Below are 26,766 nucleotides of genomic sequence, written 5' to 3' on the forward strand. Positions count from 1 at the left end.
ATGGCACAACCAGAATAAGGTTTGGCAGCTAAACAGGACCTAGAGTGCATCTTAGATGCCAAGACACCCACTTGTACAGGCATTCAGTAAAAGTTGTTATGGTTGCTTCCAAGAAGCTGATCAAATGCATGCCCTTTACCTTGCTAACAGAGTGCCCCCATGTGTTCCATTTCCTACCCATGTCTATGTCTGCTCCTCTGCCTAAATGTATCATGGCAATAATTCCATAAATAACATAATTCCTTTGGGAAAGTATGAGCTATACATATTGGTCATAATCTAACTTGGAATTAAGTGCTTTTAAACCTTGAGAAGGGGCTCTGAAGCAGATTCATATGGAAAAAGTTCTAAGCTTTTGAAGAACGTTTTTTTAAATGTTGAAACCAAACTCTGCACAGAGTGAATTGCTTGGGTCCACTGCACACTGATATGCAGACAGTATTAAAGCAGTCCCTAGATTTGTGCCAGATATAAGGAAAAATAAAATCTGCTGCTCTTCATGCTTTCAAATAAAGGGACCATGGTTCTCATACATAAATACTTACTTGTGAAAAAGTATCACTCATGACTAATACATGCAAATGAAGCTTATGCAACCAAAGAGAAATTTGTTATGGATATATATTTGAATCCACATCAAGAGATGAATGGGAAGGCACACATTCAGCCATGTTGTTCAGAATGCTGAGGGTTGCAGTGCAAATATTACATTGGTATGCATATGGCTATGCATATGCACAGGTGTGTGTGTGTGTGTGTGTGTGTGTGTGACTCAGTTTGCTCCTGCACAGTGACCTGTGTTACACACTTACGTGTGCTCTTTCTAAATTAATTTTATTTGCAATTATAACAAAAGAAAAGAAAAGCGGGGACTGCAAACAATAACATATAGCAAGAACATAAGAAAAACAAGAATAAAAGCAAATCCAATCACAATAACTGTTTATAACACCATTGATTAAAAAACAAACCCAAATAAAGTTTTGACACTTCTGTTTCAAATATAGGTATTAATATAAGCAGATCATGAGCATTCAAATGAAAGTGACTGTAAGATATGCATTCAAATGCAGCAAGAGCAGTAAGATCTTCAGTCCTCTGAATAAGTGGTGGGTGTTTTTCAGTCCAGGCCTGGAGTGTAAGTTCATTTGCAGCTGTTAGGGCTCTCTTTTTCTGTCTGTCCATTAATACCCATATCATAGGAATATAATTTAAAAATGCATGAGCATCCACAATTATCACAGAAATTGTGGGTGGAGCCAATCCTTTCTTTTTAATGTGCCTAGATCCTAGTGCCATCCAGCCTACAAGAGGTGTCACATTATTTGATTCCCAAACAACCCATGGGGGAGTGTCAAATGAAAACCTATCTTCCAATCATTAGTACGAGATAGGAGATAAGCCTTATGATAGGAACCAAGATCTGGGAAATTAAAACCTCCCTCCCTAATTGGCAACTGCAACCTCTTAAATGAAAACCAGGGAGGACCCCAACCCACAAATAAACTTCAAAATGCTGCATATTTGAAAATGCATTTGTGGACTATATAGAGGAATATTACACAATACATAAATTCCCTGTGGTAAGACATTCCTCTTAAGCATATTAACCTTGCCCCAAATACTTAAGTTAAGTGATACCCATCTTTCTAAATCCTGAAATATTTCTGCAAGCAATCCCCTTAAATTCAGTTTAATCATTTGAGAAATATCTCTAGTTACCTGTATTCCAAGATACATTATAAATTCTGGACACCAGTGGAATTGCCATTTAATAATTACATTGGGTAACTTCATACTACCAACTGGCATTAATTCAGATTTTGATCAATTAATAGTGATCAAAGGTATCAATTCATCTTATTAGTTCTGGCATAGAAGAGTCTAATTTACTGATAATTAACAATGTCACCTGCGTGTAAAGCTGTGTTATATTCAGCCTGCTGATGCACAAACCTATGAATTTCTCTTCTCTGCCTAATTGCACTTGCCAAGGGTTCCAGACACAAATCAAATATCAAGAGACAAAGAGGGCAGCCCTGCCTTGTACCCTTCTGTAGTCAAAAAAATAACTTGAAAGAATTCCATTTGCCATCACACGCGACTTAGGAGAGAGATATAAAATTCTAATCCACCTTGAAAATTCTTGCAGAAAACCAAATCTTTCCAGACTCACAGAAATAAACTGTCAATGTAATCTGTCAAATGTTTTGCACACATAAGTATGTAATTTGTAGCATTTGACAAATTACACACTTGTGTGTGCAAAGGTAAATGTCTGGATCTGCCCTTTGCTTCTTCATACAGTCAGATCCAGTGCTGATCTGTATGCACCAAATGGCTTTTCCTTATGTGGAAGGTCCTATTGAGCATAGGGGATTATAGCTGGATTGAGGCTCCTTTTACTTTTTTGTTGGGGAATGTGCAAGGAATAAGTATGTAAAAAACTAAAAACTCAACACCCATAGTAAGGGCTTAAAAACGATTGACTGTTGGATGGTGCTTATCGCTCCAACCTTTCTCCTTTATGCTGGCATATCTACCTGCAAAGGCATCACAAAGTCATTGCAATCCCATCACGATGCACCTTTGACATTTTGTAATAGCATGACCATTTATTGTATTCATTGACTGTTTTGGATCAACTGTTTTGGAGTTGATGCAATTGATGCAAAGCACTTAGGTGCTGGTAGAGCAAGTCTTAGAATTAATACTTTACCAATTTGCCAGTCAGACAACCTGATTTATACCAGTGAACCAAATTAAACCCCACGGTGGCACTTTTTGAAGATCATTGTAGGTTACTGAAGAATAATCAGTAATCATGGCAATAAACAGCAGATGTGTTTAAATTCAGCATGGGTTTAAGGAAAGGTAAAGCATGCCAGAATCTTCATCTGTGGTTAATGTGGTTATGTATTAAAGTTTTATATCCGTAAGTGCAGCATATTCACAGTTTAGTTCCTAGTAGGAAAGCAGTAATAAAAACAGTGCTTATTTGAAAAGGCTATTAATTTAACTGAGTTACTAAAATAGAGCACTGCACATATTGGGACAAAATATTCTAGTTACAAAATAATAGCACTGTGGAATTTTAATTAATGCATTTTATTAATGAAAACCTACAACATGTTTCACAATTTGCATATATGTGGGAACCATTTAGTTTCCAGTGGACTGTGATGCACCTTAGAAGTGGAACAAAACAGTGACTTTACATTCGTGCTGCTATAACAATCCTGCTATTCAATAGATTATTTTATCATTGCTGTTGCTGGACAACGACAGATTCTTCTTCTTCACACGGAGATTTATCCTGCTATTGAGATTGCTCACTCATGGAAGTTTGTGGGTCCTTCTCATGACATCGTGAACCTCCAGGGCGTCTCCTGCACTAGATGACCTTTGTTCTGTTTTTAAATAGATTGGAGATAACGAGCTATCAAATTACCCTGCTTGAGTTCCGTGAAAAAGGAAAAGCCTCAAGAAGAGGAGCAAGATCAATGAAACATATGGAAGACTCAGATAAGGGGGAAAGGGGAGGGCGAAAAGGGAGCACATGCAAAGGGAGTCCGTTGTGATCCTGCATTTAAAACTGAAGCAAAAAGCCCTGTTTTAAATGCAGGATTTTAGGCTGGTGTAGAGATGCTCATGGTCTCTGCAGTTCCATTTAGGAACTGCGAATGCATATGCTGGCCATGGAACCATTGCATGCTGCTTGGCCTCAGTGTCTTGTCAGCTGAATCACAGAATCATAGGGTTGGAAGGGGCCTACAAGGCCATCGAGTCCAACTCCCTGCTCAGTGCAGGAAGCCTGATTCCCAGGCAGTCTCCCATCCAAGTACTAACCAGGGCTGACCCTGCTTAGCTTCCGAATAAAAACCATTGTATGACCTATCCTCTATGAATTTGTCTAATCCATTTCAAAAAGCTATTTACTGTAGTAGTTATCACCATGTATTGTGGTACTTCTATGATCGAGAGTCTAGTATGTGCTCAAAGAGCATTTAGGCTGTTCTGTTAATTTCAGATAAGAGAACAGGTCTTATATGCAAAGGAAATGTTCATGGATCTGCTTCTTCCATTGAAACAAATGCCCTTATAGGCAGTGGAGCTCCATGTATTTGATGGACTTCTTGTTCCAGTAAGAAATGGCTGATCAGTGACAAATATGTTTAAGACTGAGGGTAATAAGATTGAGGGGTTTGAAGATTTTATCTTCAAAAATAATCAAACATGCTTTGAGGCAAGTTGTCAAAATGCTTAAGAGTCATCTCTTTGTTTATGTTTTGTTTAGAGCACTGATTTCTTTTGATGCAGGTGGCCATTAAAAAGATATGCAGGGAACAGGGCTGGCACAAGCTCTCCCACTGCTCTCCCCCTTGCCTGAAGCAAGAGAGCACATGCAAGCCTCTGAGCATCCACCCACCATGGGCCACTCCCACTGGGTCTCCCCACCACCCCTCAACCCCCACCCCATCTCCCAGTCCACCATAATATCTCCCAGCCCCCCGCCACGTCTTCGCCTAATCCCACCACATATCCCAGCCTTCCGTTGCATCTCTCACATTGAGGCAAAGGTGATCTTCAGGGACACTCCTCCAATAATGCCTGGCTCTGAGGAAGGATTCCTCAGAGCCAGGGACTGGGGCCTGGCCAGCTCTTTGCAGAGCCACACCAGCAGCTTTTTACAGTTGAGACAGCTCTTCAGAGAGCGAGCCTGGCCATCCATCCACCAGCTTGCTCTGAGAGAATCCTCACAGCAAGCCAAAAGGCAGTGGGTAGCTGCTCCACATTTGCCACAGTGGAAGAGCAGGGCCAGCAGGGCTCTCTGGAGCACCCTGTTGGTTCCAGTCTACCTACTTTCCTAATTGATTCTGCAACTACCAGTTTTCAATTAGCAATAATCTCTCCAGGGCACCCCCCTCCCACTGCACTTGCCTATCCAGGCACCTGTCTACCTGGTGGTACCTGCAAGGCATCCGTGGTGGTGGTGGGCAGCACACAATTTGCCACTCCTCCTGCTCTGCCACCTGAGACGGAGGATTCACCCTGCCTCATGGGAGGTCTGGCCCTGGCAGGGAAGATTAAGGAGCCATGCAGATGGGATATGCTCAGATTTCAGTGGCGTGCATATTATTCTGTATGTGGGAGTACACAAGCTGGAATCTGGAACACAACTGAGGGAAGGTAAAGCCTCCATCAAGGCTGGCATCAACAGTAAGTATGGCTCAGCACCTGTCGAGGGTCCACAGCTTAGCAGGGGCCCACTGACAGGAGCCCCCTGGACTTGCTCCTCCTCTTCACCATTTCAGCCTGCTTGTTCACCTGCCTCTTGCTCTGGCCTAGAAAATGGTGTGTTGATGAGAAGGTGGAGCAGTAGAGGCCACGGCCTCCTCGCTCACTGGGTGGCTTGCCCAAGGGCGCACAAAAACCTGGAGCCAGCACTGCTTCTCCAGACACTGGGATTCCTGTGACTCCCCAGTGGATCAGTACAGGTGTCCTGTGCCCCACTGCCCATCACATTAATAGGCATTTCACTGGTTACATATATATTGACGGGACTTTCCAGAGAAAAATGTGAGCACAGCGTATTTCTATCGTACTGAGATACCATCACTAATCTGATAATGTTCTATATGTACATGGTGAGTACAGCTTCACCTGCAAGTGCTTCACGGTTAAATTACCTAAGGAGAGTAGTAGCACAAACTAAATGGCACTGTCATGCATTATAAACTCATCAGAAAACAAATTCATATTTGAATATCTGACGCTTTTTCACCATCTACTAGGTGTCAATGGCTGAATGACTCATGTTGGAAGCTGTGGAGCCAAGATACAGTTTCACATAGATATGTGTTAGAATTGTCTTAGAGGCTTTATGACACAATGTTCAGTTTGAAAATCCTTCTCTCCAGACGTGAATATTTCACACCCCTTTGGTTTTTAAATCTTCTAGCATACTCACGTCTAGGAAAAGGTCTGATTTCTACCTTTTCCCCTGAAGTCTTTCTCACATCCTCTCTTCACTAGTCTAGTAAACTCCTAAATCCCACTTTCTCCCATCTGACTTCCTGAGACTGCTGGATGCACACAAATGTTCTACCTGCTCTTCTCTTAAGGATGGAGAGGGTACACATACTTTTAAGGAAGGTAAGGAAGGTTAGGCCCTGGCTTATTGGAGGGATTCCCCCTGAACCTTCCAAGTTTGAAGTGGTACCTCAAGCTATGAACCTTATGAAATTCTGTGGTATCTCTAGTTTTGCACCCAAATGGAATCAGTGCAAAATACTTGACACTTACTATGAAATATAGGATAAACAACAAACAAAGCATTGAAAAGTATTTATACCAGGATATAAAAATTATACCATAAGTGGTTCTTTATTCCTTCTATTTATTATACTTTGTTTAGACAGCTCAGCTAAAATGGTGTTTAGCCCTACTCCAACTAAAGTTAGTCATGGTTAAATCCCATTGAAATTGGTGGAGCTTAAGTTTGTCACATTGATTTCAATTCGACTTAAGCATAGGTAACTTTAGTTGGATCAGGGGCTTGGAACAGTGCCATTGACTTCAGTGGGACTACTTCAGTGGAAATGCCTTGAAGCTTGTGGTCTAAGAAGGGGTGCTTTAAAAAAAAATCACCCATTTTTGGCGGTTTTATAAAATGTCTCAAAATATGAAAGTATACTTCAGCATTTGAACTTTTAAAGACTTTGTTGAAACATAAGTCATGAAAACCGTTTACAAATTTGAGAGAGGATACACTTTCAAGAGGGTACACCATACTACGAAACTCTCCAAACACAAGATAACACCCAATGCTGGCACCTTGGGCAAGACACCCTCAATGGGCCCCTTCCTTAGTCAGTCTACCTTCTCACCACCATCATCACCAGCTTGTATTGTTCTTCACTGAATATCTCATCACTGCTACACTTGCTTGCTTGAGAGGCAGCCAGCCAGTAGGCAGTGACATCTACTGTCATGCTTCTCACCTCCACTATTGTCTGGGCCAGACCAAGAGGCAGGTGAACAAACAGGTTGCAATGGTGAAGAGGAGAAGCAACTACAGGGAGCTTTTGTTAGTGGACCCCTATGGGCCCTTGGCAGTTGCCCTCTCATACCTACCGTTGATGCCATCTCTGAAAATACCACTGAGTTCGAATGTAATTCACTCTGCCTATTCTTGCTTTTTTCTCTTCTCTGCAATCCAAAGTCTGAAAGAGGGTGAAATGATACTTAAGATGCAAATATAACATGCTCTTTGTTATTATATTTTGAAACTAATTACATTTTTTTCACTTGCTGTATTGTCTCTGGAGGATCTCTGTGTAACTGTCTAATGAAACACTAATTTACATTACCATTTTCCAGTGTTTCCAAGCACAAAAGGCTTTATGTTTATTATATAATTAGATACCTGATATTCCAAGTTGCAAATTTTCATTCTTCCTGAAGACATGGAAAGAGATCTTGGAGTTGTGTGGACAGCTCAGTGAAGATGTCAACCTAGTGTGCGGCCGCTGTAAAAAGGCAAACTCCATGTTAGGCATAAATAGAAAAGGAATTGAGAATAAAACTGCCAATATCATACTGCCTCCATGCAAATCTATGGTGCAACCACATTTGGAATACTGTGTACAGTTCTGTTCACCATACCTAAAAAAAAAACATTGTAGAGCTGGAAAAAGTGCAGAAAACGGCAACTAAAATGATCAAGGGGCTGGAGCATCTCTCCTATGAGAGAAGGTTACAACAGCTGGGATTGTTTAGCTTGAAAAAAAAAGGAGGGTAAAGGGAGACCTTCTTCATGGATCACACCCCCTTCATGGATCACTGCCTTGTTGTGGCGAAGGGGCTTGCATAACTCAGTGAAGCCATAAGCTATGCTGTGCAGGGCCATCCAAGACGAACAGGTCATGGCGGAGAGTTCTGACAAAATGTGGTCCACTCGAGAAGGAAATGGCAACCCACTCCAGTATTCCTGCCAAGAAAACCCCATGGAACGTATCACAAGGCTAAAAGAGATGACGCTGCAAGATGAGCCCCTCAGGTCAGAAGGTGTCCAATATATTACTGGGGAAGAGCAGAGGGAATTTCCAAGTAGGGAAAACCACTAAACCATTCAGGTATGACCTACATCATATCCCTTATGAATATACAGTGGAGGTGAGGAATAGATTTAAGGGAATAGACCTGATAGACAAAGTGCCTGAGGAACTATGGACGAAGGTCCGTAACATTGTTCAGGAGGCAGCAACTCAATCCATTCAAAAGAAAAAGAAATGCAAGAAAGCCAAGTGGCTGTCTGATGAGGCTTTACAAGTAGCTGAGGAAAGAAGGGAAGTGAAAAGCAAGGGAGAAAGGGGAAGATATATCCAACTGAATGCAGATTTCCAGAGAATAGCAAGGAGAGACAAGAAGGCCTTCTTAAATGAACAATGCAAAGAAGTCGAGGAAAACAATAGAATGGGAAAGACTAGAGATCTCTTCAAGAAAATCGGAGATCTCAAGGGAACGTTTTGTGCAAAGACGGGCATGATAAAGGACAAAGAAGGCAGGGACCTAACAGAAGCAGATGAGATTAAGAAGAGGTGGAAAGAATACACAGACCAACTATACAGGAAAGATCTGAATGTCCCTGATAGCCATGATACTGTCACTGAACTTGAGCCGGACATCCTCGAGAGTGAAGTCAAGTGGGCCTTAGGAAGCATTTCTAACAACAAAGCTAGCAGAGATGACAGTATTCCAGCTGAGCTATTTAAAATCCTAAAGCTGATGCTGTTAAACTGCTGCACTCAATATGCCAACAAATTTGGAACACTCAACAGTGGCCACAAGACTGGAAAAGGTCAGTTTACATTCCAATTCCAAAGAAGGGCAATGCCAAAGAGTGTTCAAACTACCGTACAATTGCGCTCATTTCACATGCCAGCAAGGTGATGCTCAAAATCCTACAAGCTAGGCTTCAGCAGTATGTGAACCGAGAAGTACCTGAAGTACAAGCTGGGTTTCGAAGAGGCAGAGGAACTAGAGATCAAATCGCCAACATTCGCTGGATCATGGAGAAAGCAAGAGAATTCCAGAAAAACGTCTATTTCTGCTTCATTGACTACGCTAAAGCCTTTGACTGTGTGGATCACAACAAACTGTGGCCAATTCTTAAAGTGATGGGAGTACCAGACCGCCTTACCTGTCTCCTGAGAAACCTGTACGAGGGTCAAGAAGCAACAGTAAGAACCAGACATGGAACAACCGATTGGTTCAAAATTGGGAAAGGAGTACGACAAGACTGCATATTGTCGCCCTGCTTATTTAACTTATATGCAAAGTGCATAATGAGAAACGCCGGGTTGGATGAATCACAGGTCAGAATTAAGATTGCCGGGAGAATTATCAACAACCTCAGATATGCAGACGATACCACCCTAATGGAAGAAAGCAAAGAAGATCTAAAGAGCGTCTTGTTGAGGGTGAAAGTGGAGAGTGCAAAAGCTGGTTTGAAACTCAACATTAAAAAAACGAAGATCATGGCATCTGTCCCCATCACTTCCTGGCATATAGAAGAGGAAGAAATGGAAGCAGTGACATATTTTATTTTCTTGGGCTCCAAGATCACGGCAGACGGTGACTGTAGCCATGAAATTAAGAGACGCTTGCTCCTTGGGAGGACAGCCATGGCAAACCTAGACAGCATAGTAAGAAGCAGAGACATCACCTTGCCGACAAAGTCTGTATAATCAAAGCTATGGTTTTCCCAGTAGTAATGTATGGCTGCGAGAGCTGGACTATAAGGAAGGCTGAGCTCCGAAGAATTGATGCTTTCGAACTGTGGTGCTGGAGAAGACTCTTACGAGTCCCCTGGGCTGCAAGGAGGTCCAATCAGTGAATCCTAAAGGAAATCAATCCTGAGTGCTCATTGGAAGGACAGATACTGAAGCTGAAGCTCAAACATTTTGGCCACCTAATGCGAAGAAAAACTCTCTGGAAAAGACCCTGATGCTGGGAAAGACTGAAGGCAAAAGGAGAAGGGGACGGCAGAGGATGAGATGGCTAGATAGCATCACCGATGCAATGAATATGGACTTGAACATGCTCCGGGAGAGAGCGCAGGACAGGAAGGCCTGGCGTGCTATGGTCCATGGGGTCACGAAGAGTTGGACACGACTGAACGACTGAACAACAGCAACAAATGCGAAGAGAAAAGTCACTGGAAAAGACCCTGATGCTGGGTGAGATTGAAGGCAAAAGGAGAAGGGGATGGCAGAGGATGAGATGGCTAGATAGCATCACCGATGCAATGAATATGAACTTGAACACACTCTGGGAGAGAGCGGAGGACAGGAAGGCCTGGCGTGCTATGGTTCATGGAGTCACAAAGAGTTGGACATGACTTAACGACTGAACAACAACAACAAAGGGAGACATGATAGAGGTGTACAAAATTATGCATAGTGTGGAGAATGTGAATAGGGAGACATTTTTTCCCTCTCTCAAAATACTAGAACCTGGGGTCATCCCATGAAGCTGATTGGTGGGACATTCAGGAGAGATAAAAGGAAGCACTACACACAATGCATAGTTAAACTATGGAATTCGCTACCACAGGATGTAGTGATGGCCACCAATTTGGATGGTTTTAAAAGGGGGTTAGACAAATTCCTGGAGGAGAAGGCTATCAATGGCTGCTGGTCCTGACGGCTGTGTGCTACCTCCAGTACCAGAGGCGGTGGGCCTGTGTACACCAGTTGCTAGGGAACACGGGTGGGAGGGTGCTGTTGCACTCGTGTCCTGCTTGTGGGTTCGTGGTCAACAGCTGGTTGGCCACTGTGTGAACAGAATGCTGGACTAGATGGAACCTTGGTCTGATCCAGCCGGGCTCTTCTTATGTTCTTATGGATGACTCTGTGGATGAAGGAAAGCTTGGCATGTAGCTTCAAGTCTATTAGATAGGTTCAGGAAAGGAAAAGACAAAAGGCCACTCTTAGCAGCTGTTCTGAAGTGATCATAGTAATATATAAATGCAAGCTTTGTATACCTATTATTGGCCACCAACTGTAAACTGAGATGGATGAATGAAGCCATGTATTAAATCCAGTGAGGATTTAGGGGAGAGTCAGCTCAACCTTCTCAATTGCTTCTTGAGATACAGATGTAGCTAGCTTGTACAAACGCTTTTACTGAGCATTAAGTATAATTAAGTATCTATATATCATTTGCTTTCCACTAAGGATTTTCCAGAGGAAATGTTTGTCTGTTGTCAAATCTAAAATCTCATTCTTTGCATAAGAGGTGACATACTGAACATCAGTTATCAGAGTAATCAAGAGAAGTAATGATCAATATTGCTTTTATAAGAAACAAAATATCCCATAGTTACAGGGGGCCCCAACTGTTTTGGACCCATGGGCACGATTGGGAATTTGAGAAACTGCTGTGGGCACCACCGCAAAATGCCTAATCACTGGATCGCTGCTTTGACATCTCCCTGTCGCGTCTATGGATCTTAGGCTCCATCTTATTCAGTAAAAACTTTTGTTTCATGTCTACTGGACACCACAACATCTCTTTAATAAGAGATTGCCTAATTTGGCTAATTGCTGTTGGTGCAATACAGCTAATGCTTCTTTTAAACATACGTTTTGGCAATGTCTGCTAGTTGCTTCTTTTGGGGAGGAAGTTATTACAACAATAAACTTTGTACTGGAACAGACTTTAATATTCACTGATGTACATACTCTTTTACATTATTTACCTGCTTCGTGGAAATTAACAAAGCTTCAGCATAAGTTGATTCTCGGTGCCTTTTGACAGCTAAAAGACTGATATTACAACACTGGAAGGATAAAACACTCACCTCCTATAATGCAATGGATTGACAACCTTATAACACTTTCAGTATTTGAATGGGTGGTATAGACGCCACCTTTACATGGATACTTATTTGGATATTTGGTCTGATTTTGTTGGAGCCTATGTATAATTCCTAGAAGGCTGTATGCATTTCATATGTATTCATTGCTATGGATGTATACAAATCTATGTATGTATATTTTAAAAACTGGAAAAAAAAGTTTTGTGGGTGAGGAACCCTTCACGGGTGCCATTGGAGGTGCCTGCAGGTGCCATGGTGTCCACAGATGCCACTTTGGGGACCCCTACCATAATATATTCTAAAGTCACGGTTTGCAGTTCCAGTTTCATTTATGCTGTTAAGTAACTTTGCTGCATTCAGTTTCCTTTGTAATTTAGAGAATATTTTTTGGCATTTGTGACGGTCCAATTTCTTCACTGAATCGTTAAGCCAAAACCTTTTTGTATTTAATGGACTGTCATTGTCAAAACTATGTCACACTGAAGACACATTAGTGGGTGAAAATGGTCCTGTCTGAATAGGCAATAGCTGTCATCTCTTTGCTTGTTAAGGCTGTGTGTCATGAAAATCTCCCGTCCCCATTTATACCTGAGTCAGCTATTACAAATCATCCCCAATGATAAGATATCTGAGTCATTAGTGAAAGACAGTTTTCGCTGTCAGCTCACACACACACAAGTAACATTATGTATTGTTCCCAGCGACTTTAGGATATTCTATTTTTGGAATAATCACATCTTTTGTGGAGATGTGTTGTCATTTTTAGAAACACTGCATTCCACATAAAAGCTATACTGAGCTATTTTGATTGAGAGAGGGGAGGGGGGCTTCAATACTTATTGTTTACTTATTGTAGTCTTGGTCATTGGACTTTATCAAGAAGAAACAGAAGCATGTAATACAAATTTTGGCTAGTGATTTTGAATTCATACTTGGAGCCAGTGTTCCCCATTTCTCTACCTTCTTGCAGTATTATTATTATTATTATTATTATTAAATAGACATTTATCCCACCTTTTAGGGTGTACACCCCCGCAAGATGGCTTACAAAGCAATTGGCAAAACAACAATATAATAAGAATGCAAGTTATTAAAACAATAAAATAGCAAACCACATTAAGTAATATTAAAATAACAGCAACAGAGAAATCCATTATTAAAGCACAGTGCCATAACATCACCTAAATGCAGACTGGGATAAATATGTTTTGGGAGCTCTTCTAAAACCCAGAAAAGAGCCATATACATGCACTCCTGTTTTCTTTCCTTGACTGATTGATTGATTGATTGATTGATTTTGTACCCTGCCTTTCCACCAAGTAAATGGTGTTCAAGGTGGATAATAATAATAGGAAATAAAACATTTTTTAAAAAGAAAAATTTGATTAAAACAATAATAAAACAAATACATTTAAAGATAGTGTTTTTTCTTGGCTTTCATCAAAACAAGTCAAGTCAATCAGTAGAAGGATTCATCACTACCATAAAAACTCATAGGATTAGGACCTAGGCAAGTTAACCACCCATTGCTTTGAAGAACCATGTACACCCATCTAAACCTGCCCAGGCCCTAAGAGCAGCCTCAGAGAGACCCTGCTTTCCTAATGGGAACTTTGGCCACTTGTGAGTGTGCATTTCTTTTCCAGTATTCTGTCTCCAGATAATTCTTTTCCCCCACAATTTCTCTTAAAAACACAAAGACCTTATAAAGCATCCCCGTGTCAAATTTCCTGTTAACCGCACGTTTCATTTTATGGTATTTGTCCTGAACCCAGAGCTCTGTTATGTTCTTTGATGCACACACGGGCCTTCTGTGTGTGCAGGCATCCTCTTTACTTCACAGCTTTGTGCTTGTATCCTTTTGTACGCCCACCTTGTATTTTCCATAGAGGTGAACAGAACTGAACGTGCATGCATGGGCCAGAGTAAAAGATTTATATTCTTCTATATTCTAATAGTGAACTCGTTCTCTGAGGATGGATCATTATGTAGCCAAAATGATAGCAGGCCTAGGGACATGGTAACTTTTCCATAAATTAAAAAAAAATCTTTGGGAGAGGGGAACCATCTGTGGTGGGTTAAAAAACCCAAACAGCTTAATGAGTAGGGCTGTGCAGGGACCCCCTGATCTGACTCGGACGCCACTTCATGGCTTCGGAGGTGGGCCCGATTCAGCTCAGGCTGATTCGGGGGGCCCTGACCAGATTCGGGGGGCCCCCAACCTGACTCAGCCCCGAACCCAAAGCGGGATTCCGGTGGCCGAACCCCGCTTCAAGTCCCCCCCTGACGGCCCTGCGCAACCCCCCAGCTCCTTACCTTGCCTCCTCCTCCTTCATTGCCACCGCCTTCTCCGTCACCACCTTCTCCTCCTCCTCAGTCACTGCCGACTTCTCTGCCTCCTCCTCCTCCTCCTCCTCTGCTGCCGCTGCCATCGCCACTGCCAGCTCCTGAGGCCTGGATGCGTGCCAGCTCTTATTGCAGGGAGTCGCCATTTTTAAAATGACAATTTCCAGGAAAACATAACCAAATTAATCCATGTATAAAATGCCAACCTTTTGAAGTCGGGGCCCAAGTGAAGTGGATTTCTTTTATTGACTTTACTTAAGATTTAAACCAGTATTCTAAAAGCAAGAATGTTCATATTTAGTTGACACAGATTTTTTTTAATCTAGCTAGATAAGTTATATAGCATCTTACACTATGATTACTTTTTAAAGATCATGGCCATTATTCTAGTAGTAATAATGTTCTGGGTGCTTTGTCTGCAGATCTAGGCCACATTAAATATAATTAAAATGATGTATAAACACACTTGCCTTCCTCCATTATTTCCCATTATGGCTGTGGAATTAGCTAGGAGCTAAAATTCAAACAGAGCTATAAATCAAATGAACAGATGCCAGTAGCCTGTTCTTCAGATTTTGGTTTTCTCATAGCAAAAGCAACGACACGGGCTGCTGCATATTCACAAAGACTCTGTTGCATTCCTCACAAACAAAAAGAGCAGTCTTTGAGAGGTTGGATATTAGTATAAGAATTTGTTATATGTTTATCCCACCCTTCCTCAAAGAAGTTCAGAGTGGCACACATGATTTCCAAGTTTTACAGCTTGAGAATTTATGGAAATTAAATTAGGGAAAAATAACTTGGATAAGGGGACATATCTTCTTGGGAAGTTTATGGATTTCATGTGCTGAAAGATTTTTGGGGAAATAATGAGATTTTATGTTAATGAGTTTATGAGGGATAAGATGAACTCTTCTGTTCATAAATTGTATTTTGTTTTTTGTTCAGTCGTTCAGTCATGTCCAACTCTTCGTGACCCCATGGACCATAGCACGCCAGGCCTTCCTGTCCTCCGCGCTCTCCCGGAGCGTGCTCAAGTCCATATTCATTGCATCAGTGATGCTATCCAGCCATCTCATCCTCTGCCGTCCCTTTCTCCTTTTGTCCTCAGTCTTTCCCAGCATCAGGGTCTTTTCCAGAGAGTTTTCTCTTTGCATTAGGTGGCCAAAATATTTGAGCTTCAGCTTCAGTATCTGTCCTTCCAAGGAGCACTCAGGGTTGATTTCCTTTAGGATGGACTGATTTGACCTCCTTGCAGTCCAGGGGACTCGTAAGAGTCTTCTCCAGCACCACAGTTCGAAAGCATCAATTCTTCGGTGCTCAGCATTCCATATAGTCCAGCTCTCACAGCCATACGTTACTACTGGGAAAACCATAGCTTTGATTAGATGAACCTGTGTTGGCAAGGTGATGTCTCTGCTTCTTACTATGCTGTTTAGGTTTGCCATAGCTTTCCTCCCAAGGAGCAAGCATCTTTTAATTTCATGGCTACAGTCGCCATCTGTGGTGATCTTGGAGCCCAAGAAAGTAAAATCTGTTACTGCCTCCATTTCTTCCCCTTCCATATGCCAGGAAGTGATGGGGCCAGATGCCATGATCTTAGTTGTTTTAATGTTGAGTTTCAAACCAGCTTTTGCACTCTCCTCTTTCACCCTCAACAAGAGGCTCTTTAGATCCTCTTCACTTTCTGCCATTAGGGTGGTATCATCTGCGTATCTGAGGTTGTTGATAATTTTCCCGGCAATCTTAATTCCGACCTGTGATTCATCCAACCCGGCGTTTCTCATTATGTACTCTGTATATAAGTTAAATAAGCAGGGCGACAATATGCAGCCTTGTCGTACTCCTTTCCTAGTGTTGAACCAATCAGTTGTTCCATGTCTGTTTCTTACTGTTGCTTCTTGACTCTCGTACAGGTTTCTCAGGAGACAGGTAAGATGGTCCGGTACCCCCATCTCTTTCAGAATTGGCCACAGTTTGTTGTGATCCACACAATCAAAGGCTTTAGCATAGTCAATGAAGCAGAAATAGACGTTTTTCTGGAATTCTCTTGCTTTCTCCATGATCCAGTGAATGTTGGCAATTTGATCTCTAGTTCCTCTGCCTCTTCGAAACCCAGCTTGTACTTCCGGTACTTCTCGGTTCGCATACTGCTGAAGCCTAGCTTGTAGGATTTTGAGCATAACCTTGCTGGCATGTGAAATGAGCACAATTGTACGGTAGTTTGAACACTCTTTGGCGTTGCCCTTCTTTGGAATTGGAATGTAAACTGACCTTTTCCAGTCTTGTGGCCACTGTTGAGTGTTCCAAATTTGTTGGCATATTGAGTGCAGCAGTTTAACAGCATCGTCTTTTAGGATTTTAAATAGCTCAGCTGGAATACTGTCATCTCCACTAGCTTTGTTGTTAGTAATGCTTCCTAAGGCCCACTTCACTTCACTCTCGAGGATGTCCAGCTCAACTTCAGTGACCACACTATCATGGCTATCAGGGACATTCAGATCTTTCCTGTATAGTTCTTCTTTGTATTCTTTCCACCCCTTCTTAATCTCATCTGCTTCTGTTAGGTCCCTGCCTTCTTTGTCCTTTATCATGCCCGTCTTTGCACAAAACGTTCCCTTGAGATCTCCAATTTTCTTGAAGAGATCTCTAGTCTTTCCCATTCTGTTGTTTTCCTCGATTTCTTTGCATTGTTCATTTAAGAAGGCCTTCTTGTCTCTCCTTGCTATTCTCTGGAAATCTGCATTCAGTTGGATATATCTTCCCCTTTCTCCCTTGCTTTTCACTTCCCTTCTTTCCTGAGCTACTTGTAAAGCCTCATCAGACAGCCACTTTGTTTTCTTCATTTCTTTTTCTTTAGGATGGATTGAGTTGCTGCCTCCTGAACAATGTTACGGACCTCCGTCCATAGTTCTTCAGGCACTCTGTCTATCAGGTCTAATCCCTGAAATCTATTCCTCACCTCCACTGTATATTCATAATGATATGATTTAGGTCATACCTGAATGGTTTAGTGGTTTTCCCTACGTTCTTCAATTTAAGCCGAAATTTTGCAATAAGAAGCTCATGATCTGAGCCAGAGTCAGCTCCAGGTCTTGTTTTTACTGACTGTATAGAGCTTCTCCATCTTTGGCTGCAAAGGACATAATCAATCTGATTTCGATATTGACCATCTGGTGATGTCCATGTGTAGAGTCGCCTCTTGTGCTGTTGGAAAAGAGTGTTTGCTATGATCAGCGTGTTCTCTTGGCAAAACTCTATTAGCCTTTGTCCTGCTTCATTTTGTACACCAAGGCCATGCTTGCCTGTTATCCCGGTGATTTCTTGACTTCCTACTTTAGCATTCCAATCCCCTGTGATGAAGAAGACATCTTTTTTTGGTGTTAGTTCTAGAAGGTGTTGTAGGTCTTCATAGAACCGATCAACCTCAGCTTCTTCGGCATCAGTGGTTGGGGCATAGACTTGAATTACTGTGATGTTGAATGGTTTGCCTTGGATTCGTACTGAGATCATTCTATCGTTTTTAAGATTGTACCCCAGTACTGCTTTTCCCACCCTTTTGTTGACTATGAGTGCTACTCCATTTCTTCTAAGGGATTCTTGCCCACAGTAGTAGATACGATGGTCACCTGGATTAAATTTGCCCATGCTTGTCCATTTTAGTTCGCTGATTCCCAAGATGTCGATGTTCAATCTTGCCATCTCATGTTTGACCACCTCCAGCTTACTTTGATTCATTGATCTTACATTCCAGGTTCCTAAACAATATTGTTCTTTACAGCATCGGATTTTCTTTTCACCACCAGACACATCCACAGCTGAGTGTCCTTTTGGCTTTGGCCCAGCAGCTTCACTCTTTCTGGCGCTACTTGGAAATACCCTCTGCTCTTCCCCAGTAGTATATTGGACACCTTCCAACCTGAGGGGCTCATCTTCCGGCGTCATCTCTTTTAGCCTTGTGATACGTTCCATGGGGTTTTCTTGGCAAGAATACTGGAGTGGGTTGCCATTTCCTTGTCCAGTGGACCACATTTTGTCAGAACTCTCTGCCATGACCTGTCCGTCTTGGGTGGCCCTGCACGGCATAGCTTATGGCTTCAGTGAGTTACGCAAGCCCCTTCGCCACAACAAGGCAGTGATCCATGAAGGGGCATAAATTGTATACATCCTTTCAAATAAGGCATGTCAATGTTGCATGAATTAGAAAATATGGAACACCAAAAGATGCAGCAGTAATGGAGGAACTGCATTATGGGTCAGTAAAGAAGGGATTAATTGAAAAAGTATATAAAATTCACAGTGAAGTGCAAAGTAGGGGGTTTATGAATTATCAAAACAAATGAGGAAAGGATGTGGGTATAACCATCACAGAAAAAATGTGGTTTCAGTTAAGAGAGAATATAGCTGAAGTATGGATGACAGCAAATTTGAAAGAAAAGTTCTATACAACAGTGCATCAAAGATATTTTAAACCAAATTACAGATAGTTTTGTAATTCATCTCAGGACAATTTTTGGAGGTGTGAAAAATCTCATGTGGATTATATGCATGTATTTTGAGAAATATGATAAAATCAAAGGGTTTTGGTAGTTAGAATTGTATTATATTGAACAGATTATGGGTTATATAATATTCCAAATGAACTAGTAGGAGTATTATTAAATTATTTGGAAACATGTCAACATAGCTGATATCGAGATGATCACAAATTTATTAACAACAGCTAAAATGTCTATAGCTCTGATTCTATCAGATTGGTGCAACAGGAGTTGGGATACAGCTATAATGCTTAAATGTACATATATTCTGGGTCATGAAAATCAAATAGATGAAAATCAATTTATTAGGAAATGATAAATTTTCATTAATGTTTTTAATGATGAAGTTTGAATGTGATATACACCTCTATTCATAGTTTTCATTAATATAATCTCTTCTGTATTGTTTTTATGCTCAAATGTAGTTATTGTCAGGAAATACCTACCTGTTTATATATATGAATGTTTTGTTTTTCTAAATTTATATTCTTTGTCCACATAAAACATTATTTATGTGTTTTTTTAAAAAAAAAAATCACCTCACCATTTGACCGTAGTCCTCAAGGTAGTTCCTCCTGTCAGACTGAGTAATTCTACTAATTATTATTTCCTGAGTTCAGTTCATTATTTTTGTGAGGTAGTATGTGAACCTCTGACATGCATTGACACTATTCAGCATTACAATTCAGCAAGTTACTATAGCGCCCCATGACCAAAAGTCATGGGGCAATAGAAGGCACAAAGCCCTCCTGTGCAAAGGATATACAATAATTCCATCCACAAGCAGCATTTCTGCTGCTTATGAGTTCTCATTAGTACCCTGAACCTGTTATTATTTCACTAAAGGAAATAGTACATTTCTAGATCACATAATTGCCAGGTTCATTTTGAAAACACAGTTGCAAACCCACACTCAGATGCATCCTAACGTCCGTTTGTTCCTTTGTCTACATGCACATTCACCATTACATTTGGGCACTGCATTTTGGGGGGTCTATGAAGGCAGCCACCCCCATGGCTCGGAGCCAAGTGTTGGTTTAACTCCCATCCCTTCCATCACTCTGCCGGTGCCCACTGGGTAAACATGCCCAAGTGACTGGCTAGCATTGGCACTGGGGCTGCACAGAGCCCCCAGTGGTGGGGGGGCTGGCAGGGCAGCAGCAGCAAGGGCGGAGGGTAGGCAGGTTGTCTCCAGGAAGGGGCCAATCTCTGGCACTGTGCCACTGGCCCTTATCACATAGACAAATATAGGAACACATTATTCCAAAGCAAGCCCCATATCTCGATGTTATGGAGAGACAAAAGGTTCGGCATGAGGTCTGCTGCTGAAAATGAGTGCTCTTCTTTCTCTCTGTAATGTTTAGGCTGACTTATCCATGTTTCCCCACCCCTACTGGCAGCAGCCAATGATGTAGAGCAGGGACAGGGAAATGCATGAGTAGAAGTCATGGAGAACTTGACCCGGGGTTGCCTTTTTTTGGCAACAGCCCCCTGTTGAATGTCACATCTAGTTTTGCCCTAACTCAAGGCTTTGCTCCTGTGGCTCTAACAATACTAGAATAAGAGTATCAGCAGGTGAGTTCAGGATGGTCAAAAGGAGTCTTGGGTGACTTCCACCAGGTTTGTGGAATTACATGCCACTTTTGTTAGTTACGTGTAACCAAGTTTACAAGTTAATTACAGTCATTGGCTGTGTTTGCATGTAACACAAAACCATGTTTTAACAGTATGTACACAAGCCCTGGGGCCACGAGGCTGCAAGGAAGAGATCAGAAGCATCCACTTCTTCTTTCCAACTAACTACACTTGGTTGTTATATCTGAATCCAGACAGTCTGAGGTTAATGTTAACTATGGTTTATTGAAGCGATCAAATTTTAAGCCTTGGCTAATGGTCCTGGCTTGTTTCAATAAACTATAGATAATAATAACAACTACAGTCCCTGTGGTTAGTTGAAAATTAAATGGATGCTTCTGATCTCCTCACGTTTTTTCAGACATAGAAGAAGGGCAGGGGCTTTCCCTGACATTGTGCTCTTGCTGGAGCAAAAGATGTCTTCATCAGTGGCAAGCATTTATTTATTTATTTATTTATTTATTTATTTTCTATACCGCCCAATAGCTGAAGCTCTCTGGGCGGTTCACAAAAATTACTATTGGTAAATTATTTTATTGTATTTATTTCTCACATTTATATCTCACTCTTTCTTCAGAAGCATACCCCCATTTTATCCTCACAACCCTGTGAGGCAGTTTAGGCTGAGAGTGAACGACTGGCTCAAAGTTACTCCATGAAGTTCATTTTATTTTTATTTTTATTTTGTAGAAGATTTCTACCCTGCCTTTTGCCCACCCCCCAAAGCAACACCCCTCCCCAGGGTGGCTTCCAGATTAAAACACAAAAATATAATGAAATAATAAGATAAAAACAAATGGAATAGATCAGAACCCCATTAGGACACTTTTCCTCACATCATTAGCAATTGCATGAAGGGAGAATTGCTTTCCCCACCCCCACTTTCCCCACCTCCACTGCCAGCCCTGACTTGTCACCATCCACGTGTTGGGGGGATAGCTGTAGAGGAGAGCCCTGCCCTATGTGTATAGTGTCCCCCTGTGATGAAGAACACTGATTATGTAGAGTTCTAAATCTCCTAGGGAGTCTGTGCATGTAGAACAGGTTCTCCTGCACAGGTGTACCCCTCCAATGCATGGATGGTGGCACCAACATGTATAGCCAACTCTGCTCCTCATGCGATAGTTAATTGCATGAGGGAGAATGCCTGTATTGGGCATAAAGCAACTGGGTCAATTTAAAAATACATTGCCACAGTAGGAGGTTCATGGTGGAAAGGTTTGAACCCAGGTCTCTGCAGTACAAGTCCTCTGGTCCAACCTTGCCCAACTCGGTGGCCTTCAGATGTGTTGGACTGCAGTTCCCAGCATCCCCCAGCCAGCCATGCTTGGAACTACATCACAGTCTGGTGGGATTTTTGGTGCCACACTTCTATAAAATATGTTGGCGGAAAACTAAGAAGAAATCATGAAAACCTTTTCTTTTTCTTCTTTGCAGTGAACTTTGACCATTTCCAGATACTTCGAGCAATTGGCAAAGGAAGCTTTGGCAAGGTAAGAGAAAAAATTGTAATTGAGATTGGGGGCTGTATTAAGTGTACTACAGTGAAGACAAATAGATGATCTTGGTCTTGTAAGAATTGGAACCTCTTTTCTAATTGACCTATAATACGACTTACCTCTGAGTAAATATGCATAAGATCGCACTGAATGGCATGAAAACATTTAGATACTTCATGAGTTATTGTTAGAGCTCATTTCATGTGCTTGGTTTTGACATTAATCTGCTCCTGAACCCTTGGATTTAATTCTGGACTATAATCCAAATAGGGGTGTGTGTGTGTGTGTGTGTGTGTGTGTGTGTGTGTTTTAAGGCTTCATTTAGAAAAATGACATAGGCCACAGCTGATGGTTTTAATTTTAATTTTGACAAGCTCATATCTCTTCTTAGGCCCTGATTAATATATTTGAAACCAAAAGACCTTTTTCCTCCACTGATCCAAAAATAATCAAGAAGATAAGGTAAAGGTGCTAAGCTGAGTCGCAACATGCAGTTTGTTCAGTGACTCATAGAATGGGTTATGGCTGATACGTATGAGTCGCTATTTCCATTATGATCTGTGTAACCTTTTAATTCAGCACCTGATAGAGGAGCTAATGAAATGCAGTCTGGGAGTTGGAGCATACGTGCACCAAACTCTTACGCATCAGTACTGATGGTACGCTAATGACATTTTTTGTCTGCTGAACAAGTATATAGAAAGCACACATTCAAGGAGTTTTCATCTAACAAGAATATAGAGGGAGAAAAATAATGACACTGACGCCACACATGCACATGACAGAGCAGAGGTTAAAAAGGCACGTACTGAGAGAGAGAGAGAGAGAGAATTCACCCAGGCATAACTGATTAGCAGCTAGACTTTAAGTGGAGTTGTTCAACCTCAGAGAATGTAATGTAACAGATACTTTGACTGTGACTGAAAGTGTGAAATACTCTAGACTAAGGTGTTTGCTTTGAAGTTATTATCTCTCAGTTTAAATCAATCCTCTGCTTTAACACAGTACATTCTTCTTTTTTGCATATGTGTACTACCTACCCTGTACAACCCTAGAGGATATGCCTCTGAATACCAATCACTGGGGAACAACACGGGGATCATGCTATTGCCCTCATGTCCTGCTTTTGGGCTTCCTATAACCATCTGCTTGTCCACTGTAGGAAACTGGATGCTGGACTCAATAGGCCTTTGGTCTGATCCAGCAGGGCTCTTCTTATGTTCTTATGATACCTGTTTAATATGGAAAGAAATGACATATGAGTAACCATGTTTGGCTACCAGTTTTCTTTTGTGGGCTGAGCTCCCCCTCTAACCATGTTTGGCTACGCATTTTTTTTTTAATAGGCCAAGCTCCACCTATGTTGGACATCAGCACCTCCTTGTACAATCTGTGCAGGGTCTGCTTATCAGTGTGGACAATACCACACCAGAATGACCTTTCCCTAGAACCACATAACATTGCTTTGACTATAAGAACAGGGTGCAAACATTTGAATAACTAAATAAAGTTGAAGACTCTGAAGTAATCCTAGTGAGGTTTTTTTTTTTAAACTTGAGCACCAATATTTCTAAAAGTCAGTACATTTTTCTAAAGTCATAGGGCTGGATCCAGACCAAGTTGTTGTTGTTGTTGTTCAGTCATTCAGTCGTGTCCAACTCTTCGTGATCCCATGGACCATAGCACGCCAGGCCTTCCTGTCCTGCGCTCTCTCCCGGAGCACGCTCAAGTCCATATTCATTGCATCGGTGATGCTATCTCGCCATCCCATCCTCTGCCGTCCCCTTCTCCTTTTGTCTTCAATCTTTCCCAGCATCAGGGTCTTTTCCAGGGAGTTTTCTCTTCGCATTAGGTGGCTAACGTATTTGAGCTTTAGCTTCAGTATCTGTCCTTCCAAAGAGCAGTCAGGGTTGATTTCCTTTAGGATCCACTGATTTGACCTCCTTGCAGTCCAGGGGACTCGTAAGAGTCTTTTCCAGCACCACAGTTCGAAAGCATCGATTCTTTGGCGCTCAGCCTTCCTTATAGTCCAGCTCTCACAGCCATACGTTGCTACTGGGAAAACCATAGCTTTGATGATACGAACCTTTGTCGGCAAGGTGATGTCTCTGCTTCTTACTATGCTGTCTAGGTTTGCCATAGCTTTCCCTCAAGGAGCAAGCGTCTTTTAATTTCATGGCTACAGTCACCGTCTGCGGTGATCTTGGAGCCCAAGAAAGTAAAATATGTCACTGCTTCCATTTCTTCCCCTTCTATATGCCAGGAAATGATGGGGCCAGATGCCATGATCTTCATTTTTTTAATGTTCAGTTTCAAACCAGCTTTTGCACTCTCCACTTTCACCCTCAACAAGAGGCTCTTTACATCCTCTTCACTTTCTGCCATTAGGGTGGTATCATCTGCGTATCTGAGGTTGTTGATAATTCTCCTGGCAATCTTAATTCCGACCTGTGATTCATCCAACCCGGTGTTTCTCATGATGTACTCTGCATATAAATTAACTAAGCTGAGCGACAATATACAGCCTTGTCGTACTCCTTTCCCAATTTTGAACCAATCGGTTGTTCCATGTCCGGTTCTTATTGTTGCTTCTTGACCCTCGTACAGGTTTCTCAGGAGACAGGTAAGGTGGTCTGGTACTCCCATCACTTTAAGAATTGGCCACAGTTTGTTGTGATCCACACAATCAAAGGCTTTAGCATAGTCAATGAAGCAGAAATAGACGTTTTTCTGGAATTCTCTTGCTTTCTCCATGATCCAGCGAATGTTGGCAATTTGATCTCTAGTTCCTCTGCCTCTTTGAAACCCAGCTTGTACTTCCGGTGGTTCTCGGTTCACATACTGCTGAAGCCTGGCTTGTAGGATTTTGAGCATCACCTTGCTGGCATGTGAAATGAGCGCAATTGTGCGGTAGTTTGGCATTGCCCTTCTTTGGAATTGGAATGTAAACTGACCTTTTCCAGTCTTGTGGCCATTGCTAAGTGTTCCAAATTTGTTGGCATATTGAGTGCAGCACTTTAACAGCATCATCTTTTAGGATTTTAAATAGTTCAGCTGGAATACTGTCATCTCCACTAGCTTTGTTGTTACTAATGCTTCCTAAGGCCCACTTGACTTCACTCTCGAGGATGTCCGTCAACTTCAGTGACCGCAATATCATGGCTATCAGGGACATTCAGATCTTTCCTGTACAGTTCTTCTGTGTATTCTTCTTAATCTCTTCTTAATCTCATCTGCTTCTGTTAGGTCCCTGCATTCTTTGTCCTTTATCATGCCCGTCTTTGCATGAAACATTCCCTTGATATCTCCGATTTTCTTGAAGAGATCTCTAGTCTTTCCCATTCTATTGTTTTCTTCGATTTCTTTGCATTGTTCATTTAAGAAGGCCTTCTTGTCTCTCCTTGCTATTCTCTGGAAATCTGCATTCAGTTGGATATATCTTCCCCTTTCTCCCTTGCTTTTCGCTTCCCTTCTTTCCTCAGCTACTTGTAAAGCCTCCTCAGACAGCCACTTTACTTTCTTGCATTTCTTTTTCTTTGGGATGGATTGAGTTGCTGCCTCCTGAACTATGTTACGGACCTCCATCCTTAGTTCCTCAGGCACTCTGTCTATCAGGTCTAATCCCTTGAATCTATCCTCACCTCCACTGTATATTCATAAGGGATATGATTTAGGTCATACCTGAATAGTTTAGTGGTTTTCCCTACGTTCTTCAATTTAAGCCGAAATTTTGCAATAAGAAGCTCATGATCTGAGCCACAGTCAGCTCCAGGTCTTGTTTTTACTGACTGTATGGAGCTTCTCCATCTTTGGCTGCAAAGGACATAATCAATCTGATTTCGATATTGACCATCTGGTGATGTCCATGTGTAGAGTCGCCTCTTGTGCTGTTGGAAAAGAGTGTTTTCTATGATCAGCGTGTTCTCTTGGCAAAACTCTATTAGCCTTTGTCCTGCTTCATTTTGTATACCAAGGCCATGCTTGCCTGTTATTCCGGTGATTTCTTGACTTCCTACTTTAGCATTCCAATCCCCTATGATGAAGAGGACATCTTTCTTTGGTGTTAGTTCTAGAAGGTGTTGTAGGTCTTCATAGAACCGATCAACCTCAGCTTCTTTGGCCTCAGTGGTTGGGGCATAGTCCTGAATTACTGTGATGTTGAATGGTTTGCCGTGGATTCGTACTGAGATCATTCTATCGTTTTTAAGATTGTACCCCAGTACTGCTTTTCCCACCCTTTTGTTGACTATGAGTGCTACTCCATTTCTTCTAAGGGATTCTTGCCCACAGTAGTAGATATAATGGTCACCTGAATTAAATTCTCCCATGCTTGTCCATTTTAGTTCGCTGATTCCCAAGATGTCGAGGTTCAATCTTGCCATCTCATGTTTGACCACCTCCAGCTTACCTTGATTCATTGATCTTACATTCCAGGTTCCTAAACAATATTGTTCTTTGCAGCATTGGATTTTCTTTTCACCACCAGACACATCCACAGCTGAGTGTCCTTTCGGCTTTGGCCCAGCCGCTTTACTTTTTCTGGCGCTACTTGGAAATTCCCTCTGCTCTTCCCCAGTAGTATATTGGACACCTTCCAACCTGAGGGGCTCATCTTCCGGCATCGTATCTTTTAGCCTTGTGATACGTTCCATGGGGTTTTCTTGGCCAGAATACTGGTGTGGGTTGCCATTTCCTTGTCCAGTGGACCACATTTTGTCAGAACTCTCTGCCATGACCTGTCCATCTTGGGTGGCCCTGCATGGCATAGCTTATGGCTTCACTGAGTTACACAAGCCCCTTCACCACAACAAGGCAGTGATCCATGAAGGGGAGACTTAGTTAGTTGAACTTAGTTCCCATT

The 26,766-nt window shown here is 41.9% G+C and overlaps 1 protein-coding gene across 1 annotated transcript in view; it reads left to right on the forward strand.

Moving 5' to 3' along the window:
• STK32C (serine/threonine kinase 32C) overlaps positions 1 to 26,766 on the forward strand; it is a 173,658-nt gene that overhangs the window by 44,243 nt on the left and 102,649 nt on the right. The window contains exon 2 of the mRNA XM_084841935.1: positions 21,844 to 21,899. Coding sequence (XP_084698061.1) covers positions 21,844 to 21,899 — 56 coding nt within the window. The remainder of the gene's footprint in view (positions 1 to 21,843; positions 21,900 to 26,766) is intronic.

Source organism: Heloderma suspectum, chromosome 3 (assembly GCF_057233095.1).
Source record: "Heloderma suspectum isolate Gila_16-S chromosome 3, 16-S_ref, whole genome shotgun sequence".
In the NCBI taxonomy this organism is placed as follows: domain Eukaryota; kingdom Metazoa; phylum Chordata; class Lepidosauria; order Squamata; family Helodermatidae; genus Heloderma; species Heloderma suspectum.